Source organism: Geotrypetes seraphini, chromosome 4 (genome assembly GCF_902459505.1).
Source record: "Geotrypetes seraphini chromosome 4, aGeoSer1.1, whole genome shotgun sequence".
Classification (NCBI taxonomy): Eukaryota; Metazoa; Chordata; class Amphibia; order Gymnophiona; family Dermophiidae; genus Geotrypetes; species Geotrypetes seraphini.
The window spans coordinates 259,007,835-259,020,207 of NC_047087.1; the positions used below are offsets into that span (position 1 = coordinate 259,007,835).

At 38.0% G+C, this 12,373-nt stretch overlaps 1 protein-coding gene across 1 annotated transcript in view; it reads left to right on the top strand.

Annotated features, from left to right (window-relative positions):
* TBC1D12 (TBC1 domain family member 12) overlaps positions 1 to 12,373 on the top strand; it is a 164,160-nt gene that overhangs the window by 134,971 nt on the left and 16,816 nt on the right. The window contains exons 9-12 of the mRNA XM_033940671.1: positions 1,300 to 1,394; positions 1,635 to 1,706; positions 4,767 to 4,895; positions 9,650 to 9,759. Of these exons, the coding sequence (XP_033796562.1) occupies positions 1,300 to 1,394; positions 1,635 to 1,706; positions 4,767 to 4,895; positions 9,650 to 9,759 (406 nt within the window). The remainder of the gene's footprint in view (positions 1 to 1,299; positions 1,395 to 1,634; positions 1,707 to 4,766; positions 4,896 to 9,649; positions 9,760 to 12,373) is intronic.

Sequence of the window (12,373 nt, forward strand, 5' to 3'; positions counted from 1 at the left end):
TGTTCTAATAATTTAATTTCTTGTTCCAATTGTATAAATTGTTTTTTAAGTTGTTTTTCCATATATGCAGAATATGATATGATATTTCCTCTCATTGTTGCTTTATAAGCGTCCCATAAAATTTCAATGTTTATGTTATCCAAATCATTAAATTGAAAGAATTCATGCATTTTTTCTTTAATATTTTCTATAAATTTTATGTCTGCAAGTAAAGCATTTGTTAAATCTCCAAATTGGTTTAGAATAAACAGATATATCATTTTGTAGATCAATCCACACACCAGCATGATCTGATATGATAATAGGATCAATAATTGCTTTCATCACTTTTTGTGCTATGTTATTAGAAACAAATATATAATCAATTCTTGAAAAGGATTTATGGACCTGAGAACAAAAAGAATATTCTTGCTGTTGGAAAAAAAGCAGGAGTAGCTATTCTCATAAATAAAAAATGTATAGCAGATTTTAAGTTAATAAAATTTGATCCATTAGGAAGATGGGTACATATTAAAATGAATCTGAGGAATACAACCCTGGATTTATTCAATTTATATGCTCCTAATTCAAATCAAATGGAGTTTTTCAAAAATATTCAACAGATATTACTACCACTGGCTGCTTCTAATTTAGTAGTAGCTGGAGATTTCAATGCTGTAATGGATCCTATTTTGGATAAAAAACCAAGTAAAATAATGAAATCATTAGGATTAGATAATTTGATACAAACTTGTGATTTAGTAGATATATGGCGTATCCTTCTATTTTCTGTTTCTAAACTTTAAAAAGAGTTTGATAGGGCAACAATTTTTGAGTGATTCAGAGATGATTGCAGCAGTGGGGCAGTATTTTAGTGACCAGAGTGTTTTTTGGAAGTGTTACAGAAACTTCAGATATGATGTGCCAAGTATGTTAAACTTAGGGGTGAATAACTTGTAAATTTCATGGCTCCATATCATTCCCTTTTTGGTTGGGCTGAGAACTTTTCAGCACCCCCTTGTATATACTTTATTGGAGAAAAATCAACTGTTCCCAAAAATCTCATGTCTTACTCTAACATTGGTTATACTGCCCAGCAACCCAAAATATAATTCCAAAGTCTATTTTAAAGGTGGTCTTCTGTGTTGGCATTAACAACTTTGAAACTTATAGGGCATTTCTTCTAAATAACTATTATTCCTTCTTTACTGCTCCTTAAATATGGCTTTTCAAAACTCTTTTTCATTTGCAAACATCTTTCTATACATAATAGATGCCTCAGTGTTTTGATATTTGAAAATGATTTTTGTTGACTTGTAGATTCAGGAGTGTCTGTTGCTGATCGTGAGGCTAGCCTTGAACTAATAAAGTTGGACATATCCCGTACCTTTCCATCTTTGTATATCTTTCAGAAGGTAAGAGCTATGTGAACAAAACTAAAGGGAATCAGAAATAATTTTGCAGTGTTGGTGTAGAAGAGTTTTTGAAGACTACGAAGTGATTAATAAAGTCTGTTAGAATATTGAAAAGGTAATACGCATATTACAGCCAGAACCTAGGAAGAAATTATTTTTAGTTGGGGGTTTTTTTTTTTTAACTTCAATGACAAATATTTTTTTCTAAAAGATATCTTTTCTGTTTCCCTTTCTTTTAAGGGCGGTCCTTATCATGATCTTTTGCACAGTGTACTGGGAGCATATACATGTTACAGGCCTGATGTTGGATATGTAAGTATCATTTCCATCCTGGTGAATGTTATGAAGTTAGCTTTTATGTTTTTTTAAATCCAGGTTTTGATCATAACATGAAAAGTAGAAAGCATAAGAATTGACTGCTTGTACAGCTTTAAAAAGTATAGAAATTCTTGGAGTCTTTCACAGAATTTATCATTGAAACAAATTAATTCTTCTTAAAGTAAAAGTCCTCCTAAAGCACAAATGTGTATTTTTCATATCATGTTTATTCTTATATGGACTTCCCCTTCCCAAAAAAGGGATACAAAATGGTTTACATAATTAAAAAGATACAAAATCAAAACACAAAATCAATACGTTATTTTTGTTGACAGTTAAAATCATTAGGCATCAGCTTTTTTAATATTCTTATTTCCAGTGCAATAGGTGTGTCATTCTAGACAAGTGGGTTATCTCACCATGGCCATGAGCCATCTGCAGAAGGAACCCATTCTGGATTTTTTCTGTGTTCCTCCTACTTTACTATGAGTTCTACTGCCACCTGCAGTTTTTCCTTTCTACATGCAAGCCGGAAGGAATGTTTCTGTTCTGTTGGTTCTTTTTCTTATTGTGTTCAGTGTTTTCTGTGCTTGGAGCTTTCACCTTGATCACAGCTCTGTCTGCGAAGAGAAGAAGCAGACTTAAGTCTGCAGCTGACAGGCCAATCCCTAGTGGTACCAGCCTGCACAAGTATTTTTGGAGAGGGGGTCTGTGCATGCATTTATTTCTCACCTACTGCCTTGCAGGGATTTGAGCACAGGCTTTAGGGCACCCTTAGGAGGCTCAGCCCCCCCCCCTTTCTGTATACGTGTCCATCAGTCCGTGGGGGTATAGTCAGGTTCTGTGCCTGACTGGCAGCCCAAAGATCAGCATTGAAGAGGCATATTTCTATTTTCACAGACCACAGGAGGTTTCATGTTCTGGAAAATCATTCTTGATTTTCAACTCTGCCTTTTGGCCTGGCGACAGCTGTTCGTCCTTCACCTAAGTGATGGTTGGGGTAGCTGCTCACTTGTTCAAGAAGGGTCTACAAGTATATCCCTATCTGGACTTCTGACTGATCAGAGCCCCCTTGTTCTCTGAGGGGCGCTGCCACAATATATGTGATGCCTTGGCCAAGAGCCCGCATAAGTCCTCTCCAACATGCGTTGCTCTCATGCTGTTCTCCTCAGACGGACACATTACAGACAGGTCTACCTTGGATGCTGGAGGCTCGAGCCTGCATGAAGTGGTTGCTTCTTCCTCAGTCTTTCTCCAGGAGCCTGCCTCTGCAGATGGCTTCCTGGGTGATTGTAACAATAGATTCCAGTCTTCAGTGCTAGGGAGCCCATTGCAACCACCGACTAATTCAAGGTTTTATAATCTTGTTAATAGTGGTATATCAAATAAAGTAACTTTAACTGTAAGAGCTTTTGGAAGAGTCTGTAGTTTGGTACTGTTTTTAATATTCTGATAACATCTGCAACCAGTCTTGCTGCTTGGAAGGTCTTCAGTCCTTCTAGCAGTTTTTGTCTCTTTGCTGTCTTAATTGGAGGTTAGGTAAAGAGGTTCAGATCTCTCCTTAGTCTCATGACTTCTTTCATGTTAATTCTTTCATTCAGATAGACTGTTGCATAACCATATAACACTTTAAACAGAAGGCAATAAAATTTAAATAACATTCTGCCCTTCATGATAGCATCCTGTGGGGGGCTTACTGCCAAAGTTGCCTGGACTAAGAACTAGTCTATAAATCCTCTATGAGGCCTTCAGATTACAGGTATACCTTTACTTACCAGCTCAGTGGCAGTCTTAGCCTGACCCACAGAAATGTAGTGTCTTTGCTTCTCTCCTATTTTCCAAAGACACCACTGCTTCTACTTCTGGCTTCCAATCTAATGAAGCCAGAAGTAGACCTGGAGTGTCATAATAAAGGATATCACATCTGATTTGGTAAAAGATGTGCCGCCTTCTCTTAAATCCAGACAAGTCTAATGTTAGAGGGTATGACAGGGCGCATTATGTAAGGGCTATGCCAATGTTGGTTGCTGATCTAAGTTTGTCTCCACTGAGAAGATGTGCAAGGGTATGACATTGAGTTTAGGTCATACATTTAAATTCCATTACCTTCTGGATATAGCCTCTTTCAAAGATGTTGGATTTGAACTGTCCTTTCTTAGTATTCTCTCAGTGGGGCAGAACCAATTCCATCCTTCCCAGAGCCCAAAATAGAAAAAAAAAAATTTTCTGAGCAAAGTTTTATTGCTGTTCCCTTCTGTTCTCCCCCCCCCCCCTTTATGACCTTTAACTAGGGAATCTCACTTTTATGACTTGGAGGATCTGTAGTGCAGGAACTACCATGCATGAGCAAAGAAATACATAAGTATAGCCATACTGGATCAGACCAATGGTCCATCTAGCCCAGTTTCCTGTTTCCAAGAGTGCCAATTTAGGTCCTTACTTGGCAGAAACCCAAAGAGTAGCAACATTCCATACTACCAATCCCAGATCAAGTAGTAGCTTCCCCATGTCTTTCTCAATAGCAGACTATGGCCTTGCCTCCAGGAACTTGTCCAAACCCTTTTTGAACCCAGCTGTGCTAACTGCTGTCACCAGCTGTGCTAACTGCTGTCAATGAGTTCCAGAGCTTAAGTATTCTTTTTGAGAGGAAATATTTTTTCACCTATTAGTCTTAAAGGTATTTACATATAATTTCATTGAGCAACCCTTGGTCTTTGTACTTTTTTGAAAAAAATTGATTCACTTTTATCAATTCTATATGACTCTGGATTTTGTAGACCTAAGTCATTTCATAGCTAAGGGTGAAATGACTGAGGTCTACAAAATCCAAATCAACTATCTCCTCTCCAAGCTGACTTTAGTGCTTTTGGAAAGAGCTGGAAGATTCATGCCTTAAATGCTTAGCACAGTCATATGACTCAATTCTGGTGAACTACTGTCTTCAGAGAACATCTGTTTAAAAAAACAACAACATTTCCAGATTTGTACTCTTAATTAACATAGACACTATTTTGACGTTTCTCTACTAAATAATGTGTTTTGTTCCATTGAAAGGTTCAAGGAATGTCCTTCATTTCTGCAGTACTCATCCTCAACTTAGAAGAAGCTGATGCTTTTATTTCCTTTGCAAATCTCTTGAACAAACCATGCCAGCTGGCATTCTTCCGAGTGGACCATGGCATGGTAGGCATACAGATATGAACATATAACTTGCTATTATGTTGATTCTGAAGAATGTACTTGTGAATCATCTGTTTCTTGTATACATTATTGTCATATCTTATTTACTACCTTTTTAATTTGTGAATTTTTATGAATGAGTGGAATTTTATATGTGGCATAAAATGTTAGACTAAATAGATTAAAAATATGAATTTTAAATATGGCAGCATTTTTCAGTGGCTCCAGGGGTAATTGTAGTTCTCCGAGGACAAGCAGGCAGTATATTTTCACATATGGCGACATCATCCACGGAGCCCAGAATGGACATGTATCAATGTACTGTCCATTTTAAAACTTTAGTACTGTCCATACTGTTCGTGTGCCTTCCCACCCAACCTCAGTTCTTCATTTTCTGCGGAGTGAAGAAGTCGTGATTTTTCAAACTGCTTCAGTGTGCTTTAAGTTTTCTCCACTTTTGTGCCTTTGTGTATTTTCTTCATATGTTTTCTCTTCCTTAATTTTCCCCCTTTTTATCTTGTTAGAGTTTTGGGGGGTTTGGGGGCCTTCAGGCGGTTTTCTGCCTTCTGGCTCTGCCGGGAGCATCGACTCATTTTTGGCTTACAATTAAGCCCTTTGATTTTGTGTCAGCTGTATTTCCATCAATGTCCCCAACGCCTAGTGGGTTCAAGAAGTGTACTCGATATAATAGGACTGGTTATTCTCCTTTACTTGCAAGTTTCTAGAAGACATCATCTATCTTCTTCTCTTGGCTGTGCCTCCTGCATCTCAGGGCTGTGCCCCATCTCCTCAGTTTTTCCTTCTACAAGCGAGTTGGAAGATGACTTTCTGATCTGCTATGATTTAGACTTTTTATTTTCTGGTCTTCATTCGAGCTCGCAGGCTCGCGGTGCTCCAAATGTTCCCAGTTTGACTTGGACAGTTCTGCCTGGGAGAAGACACAGACTCTGGTCTGATGTCTATAACCAGGAGGGCAACCTTTTTAGAGGGAACCTGCCTGGCCAGCCTGTCCTAATGCTTTGGTGGCTTGGGATCTGTTCCCCTGAAAGCGCGACTCCCTCCTGGATTTTACCAGAGCTTGAGTGCAGACTGTGTGGCCCTGTGTCTGTCTTGGGGCTTTAGTGGGTGTCAGCTGCGTTTCTCCCCCCCCCCCCCCCCAAAGATGCATGAGGAGCTGTGGGGTCTGGGGTCTCAGATTTGTTCAGGGTCTGACTGGCAGCCTGAAGATACAAGCATTTGGAGTGCAATTTCATGATTGTCTGAGGTAACTTTCGTCTCCATTGTCCAACTGCAGTTTGAGCTGAAGCAGCCACAGCACTAGCATAACAGTGAGTACAGGCAATTATAGCCTTTGGGAGACATCTAGATGGTCTACAGATTGAAGTTTTAGTGATTATTGGGGCTGTTATTTAGGTCCCCCACCTCCAAAAACTCTTTTGTTGAATTTTTTTATGTTTTTATTTAGCTCTCTCGGGCCAATTTTTTGGTCACTATAACACTGCCACAATGGCCATCTTAGATTTCCTAATTTAATATTAAAAGCCTCTGTCTGTCTCAAAATGCCTCAGTTTTGCTTAAAATCATTTCAGATGAACTCTTCAGACTGTTTTAATGTGGATTCATGCCAAGGAGCATGTTTGGGAAGGGAGGCAGGAACACTGGGCTTAGCCCCCTCTGGTCCCTGCAGGGCATCCCACTCTCAGGTGGCTCAGTTTGGGGGTCAGAAATCTCCCATAGAGCCCTCAGGTAGCGTCTGGGACCACGAGGAGACAAGGTGTTATTGCAGGAGTCCTTGGGGTTCCATGTTCAAGGGTTTACTTCAGATTGTGTGAGTTTAATATTTGCAGCCTTAATAAATTATCAGGGGATGCAGGTACCATCTGGGGTTACACCTGTGATTGCGCAGGGACATTTACTCTCCCAGAGCACGGTTCTCTCAACTAAGAGTCATCTGCAGGGCACAGAGGTCCAGTCGGTGAAGGACTGGAAGGAATGGGGATCAGAGTCCTTGCCCTTAATACCCCAGTCTGAATCCTCAATCTTGGAGGATGCAGGGTCTCAGACGGGCCACCAAGGAGTCTGTGACAGTCCTGGATTAGGGGGAAGACCTGATGGTGTGCCGCCTTTTTAAGCAGGCAGTTCTCAAAACTTTATTCTGTCTTTAGAAGCCATCTTCCCTCTTTCCTCAGAGATTTCATCAGCCTCAGTACAGTTACATTTAACCCTCTTTCTAGAGGCATGAACCTGGCAGTTTGGAAGTCCCATATGTGAGAATATACTGCCTGCTTGTCCTCAGAGAACACAGTTACTCACCTGTAGCAGATGTTCTCCGAGAACAGCAAGCAGATATTCTCACAACCCTCCCACCTCCCCTAGCTAGCTTCTTGTTTTTTGGATGGAACTGATGGTCTCGTGAGCTGTGAGCTGACATCAGGCAGGAAGGCACACATGGTACAGGCAGTGCTAAAGTTTTTAAAGTGACAGTACACTTTAGTACATGACTATTCTGGGCTCCATGGACAACGTCACCCATATGTTAGAATATCTGCTTACCTGTCCCCAAACACCTGCTACAGGTGAGTAATTACATATGTTTTGTGTTAGTTTTTTTTTTTTTTTTTTAATAAATATTTTTTATTCTTTTTTTAAATTCTTACATCAAGTGAAATACATGTAATACATTCAATTATGAAAAAACACTTGAAATTATTATTAAATGTTCTTACAATGTGAATTAAATAAACCCTTTATCAGAATTTTATATCATATTAATATTACAATAGTTTTCCCTCCCTACCCCTTCTATATGTTCTATACATGTGTTATTATATCTGATCAGTAGAATAATTTGTCAATGGTCCCCATATTTTATTAAATTTTTTAATATAACTTTGTTGTAATGCCAATACTTTTTCCATTTTATATATATGACAAATTGAATTCTACCAAAAAGTGTAATTCAATTTAGTGTAATCCTTCCAGTTCTGAGTAATTTGCTGTATGGCGACCCCTGTTAAAATTAATAAAAGTTTATTATTATTAGCTGAAATCGGACTTTGTGTTCTCATTGCTGTTCCAAATAATATTGTATCATATGATAGTCCAACATGATTTTCTAATAAATTATTAATTTGGGGCCAAATTAATTTCCAAAAGGAATTAATGCAGGGACAAAAGAATAGTAAATGGTCCAATGTCCCCACTTCTATTCTACAATGCCAGCATCTATTAGATCTATTACTATCTAATTTTTGTAATCTCGTAGGCGTCCATAAAACTCTATGTAATAAAAACAACCATGTTTGACTCATAGATGCTGATGCTGATCTTGTAGTATGTATTCTCCAGGACAAAAATTTTTGCCATTGAGATGGAAAAATTATCTGTCCTATCTCAATACTCCAAATATCCCTAAGTCCTGATCTCTTTTTTTTGTTTAAAAATTCGTTTATTTTCTTATACCATTTTGCGGCTTGGTGTCCTAGAAAATCCGCTTGAAAACAAAGGATTGGTAAACCATATTGAGTGTTAAGATTCTTCCATTCAGGGAACCCTTCCTGAATGGCCTGCTTCAATTGCATCCATTTAAAATATTGTGTTTTTTCTAATCCAAATTTTTGTTGCAATTGTGAAAAACTAAGCAGTGATCCATTTACTATTACATCTTTTAAAGTACGTATACCTGCTTTTATCCATTGTTTCCATACTATTTTAAATCCACCAATTTTGATCCTGGAGTTTACCCAAATAGATTGATTTAAAGATTTAGCCAATGGATCTGTTGATAAATTGCTTATAAATCTTAATGTTTTCCATGTATCTATTAGAATTCTATGATCTTTATATCTCCTAGGTATTGTTATACTAATGAAATGTTCTGGATGTAAAGGGAACATGAGGCGCCATTCTAAATATAACCAGTCGGGTACATTTTCCATGAGATCTGGGAGGATCCAATACATTCCCTGTCTTAAAATATAGGCTTGATGGTACCTATAGAAATTTGGAAAATTTACCCCTCCTTCCTTAATTGTTTTTTGTAATGATGCTAAAGCGATTCTTAGTCTTTTCCCAAACCAAACAAATTTTGTTAGTATACTGTTTAATTTTTTATAAAATGACCCCTGAAAAAATATTGGAATCATACTCATTTGATAACAAACCACAGGTAAAATCATCATTTTAATTGTTTGGATTCTTCCCCACCAAGAAAGATGTAAAGGATTCCATTGCTCGCACATTTCTGTTATTTTCTTTAATAAAAGTTTTTCATTCTCTTTAACTGTGTCATCAATTGTATTTTTTATAAGAATACCTAAATATTTTAGTCCTTCCTCTTTCCATTTAAATGAATATGAATCAAATAATCCTTTGGTGCAATGGATATTAATTGGAAGAACTTCAGATTTTTCCCAATTGATTTTATATCCAGAAAACTTTCCAAACTTTTCTATTAAATTAAGTAGATGTGGAATGGTGTCTTCTGGTTCTCTTAAATATAATAATATATCATCTGCATATGCAGATAATTTAAATTCCCAATTAGAAAATGTGATTCCCTTTATTCCCTTAGTTTGATTTATTGCAATTAATAAGGGTTCTAGAACGATATCAAAAAGTAAGGGAGATAAAGGACAACCTTGTCTAACTCCCCTTTTGTGTTAGATTCAGGGTAAATAGAACATCAGATATGAGTTCTCAGGAATAGTAATTATGGAATGATGTGATTTTTGTGTGTATATGTTTTCTCTCTTCAGATGCTGAAATATTTTGCAGCATTTGAAGTATTCTTTGAGGAAAATCTCTCTAAATTGTTTCTCCACTTCAAGTCATACTGTCTTACACCTGATATCTACTTGATAGACTGGTAAGATTTAAATTATTGGTGTAATAATTATATAATGAATATATTTGTCACTCTCTGGACTTTGTTGGATTTTCATGGTGAAAGTACACACACGGTATTACGCATCATTCTTCTTACACCGGCAACCATATATTGAAAAGTATTATGGTGAGAAGAACAAAATCATGGTCTGTTGACAAGATGTATTTCAGATTTTGCTGGCTTTATTGTACTTCGATGTATTTCTTCTGATGATTTCAGTGGACATAACAGAATTTCAGCAGTGACCCTTTTATCTATCCTGCAGAAGTGATCTTGGTCTGATGAGGTGCACAGACTCCTAGCTCAATATATAGCCTTCAAAGGTTCTTTTTTATTTAACTTTTGATATTTGCATTTTAAAGATGATACACTCAAGTACAATTAATTTAATGCAGAGTATATATCCCACTAAATCATCACAATAGCTTTGAAGCAGTGTACAAGAAAACAAATAAAAACTCGACTTATACAATAGCCAAAAATCTAATCGGGTACTTTAAATAATTTCCCTCTCTGTCTCAGTGGGCTCACAATCTAACTGCAGTACCTATAAAAAGGAATGAACAAACAATTATCATCATACATAACAGACATAGATGAAGGCATAATAATAAAACAATAATTCAATAAAAAAATATAAAAGGAGAGAAAAACTCCATGAAGCAAAGTTACTGAATAGATAAATATTTAACAAATAGGTAAGTTTTAAGTAGTTTTCTAAAGGTAAGGTAATTAAGTTCTGTTCTTAAGGGTACTGGAAGGTCATCTTGATTGAAGAAACAAGGTATACATAGCTTAGAAACAATCAACTTGAAAAAAAATTTCCCTCTAATAAACAAAACCCCCACAATTATCTCCATAAGATCACGAATACATGGGGAGAGAAGATCAATAGACATAAGCCATGCAATAATTGAACATGGGTGGGCACAAGTTATAAAAGCCTAGTATTGCTGCATAAGCATCAAAACTTTTTTTAAAATTATTGGGGATGGTGGGAGTTGCATTATTAACAGTATATCTATTATCCAGGAAACTTCTTACTATTCCTTATCCCTACTGGACCAGTTCAGACAAGTCCAGCCCAGCTGGAGGAAGTAAACTTGAAGATTCCGATGATGATATAAGTATAACAGGTGGTGGACCAGGAACGTCCCAGTATTTTTCTGCCTTCAGCAAATAGTGCAGATGAACTAATATAAGTTTCTATTATTTTTCTCAGCTTTTGGGCCAGACTCCATGACCCTCAGTCTATAGCCCTTAACTTGTGATTGAAGTCTCACCAGAGGACTTATTTCCCAAGTTCTGCGCCATAGCAAAATCCACTGATTGAGGTGGAGGAGAGCTGTTAATTCCTTCTCAGTAGCCTGGAGCCTCGACCTATGGGTCTTTGCTCTAATGCTGGACTGCTTCAGGACTTGTGAAATCAAACATTGTTTGTTTCCCCTCACCCCCCTTCCCTGCTGCCAGGTCTCGGAGTGCTGGAGGAACAATACACACTGATACAAGGGACACCAGTCCTGTCTAGTCTTAGGCCGGTGATAAGCCTGTTGTAATTGGACCTAAGGAAACCAATTTTGCCTTTTGGGGAGCTTTATGTCTTCAGTTGTAGTTCTGTCCAGGTCTTCTGCCAGACTGACCAGCTGGAATTGTGGGATTTATGGGTCCTGGCAAACAAGTATAACAGGTTCCCCTGGCTGCAAGGCCTCCCTTCTTCTAGACTTTGGCCATAAGGAGATCCGTTTGCCCTATTAGGGCCCCTGTTCACCACCTTTCTGATAGTGTGTCCTTAGGCTTCAAGGGCTTCTCCAGTAGGGAGCTATCCCAGGGACCTCTAGCCTCTAGAAAAAAGTGGCCATGTTCCCCGGAGGTGATAGGAGTTGCTGGACCACTCAGGGTTTCTCCATCCTCTTTCATGGAGAATTTTTGGGGTGGATGAGTTTTCCAAATAAGAGTTTCCCTCAGGGACTCCTTTCTAGAGTTTAAAAGGTCTCTCTTAATTAGAACTGTCTGACAGTGTGGGGTTTTGTCAAGAGGAGTTGTCCTCTCTTATATAGCAAAAGCTGGTGACTCTTAGATTCCCTCAGGAGTGGCAGAGTCCACCTTGAAGGGAGATCTTATTTTGGAATACCTGAAGGTGCCTTCAAAAGCCCTTCACTACCAAAAAGGCTCTATGAGTGTTGGTGCTGGCAGAGTGGGAGACCCCAGATCTGATTCTCAAGGGGTCAAGATTGATGAATCAGTTTTATCCTCTTCCTCAGGTTGACCTGTAGTGATTGTTTAAGATTCATAATATTGATGCTTTGGTGATTATAGTCGCTAAGAAAACCATCATTCTGTGGAGGACAGTTCAACTGTTAAGCCCATGACTGTAAGATTGTGCTACTGCTTAAGCAACTTGTCACCTCTTTGGCCACTCGCCAATCTCAGGTTACTATGGACGATATTAGCAGCAGTTTACAGATCACAAACAGCAGATTGGCAATTTCATATTTGAGTTCTTTCAGTACCCTCAGGTATACCTCTGGTCCAAGTGATTTATTATTTTTTTAACTTGTCAGTTTGGCTCAGCACATCTAATAGGTTCAATAAG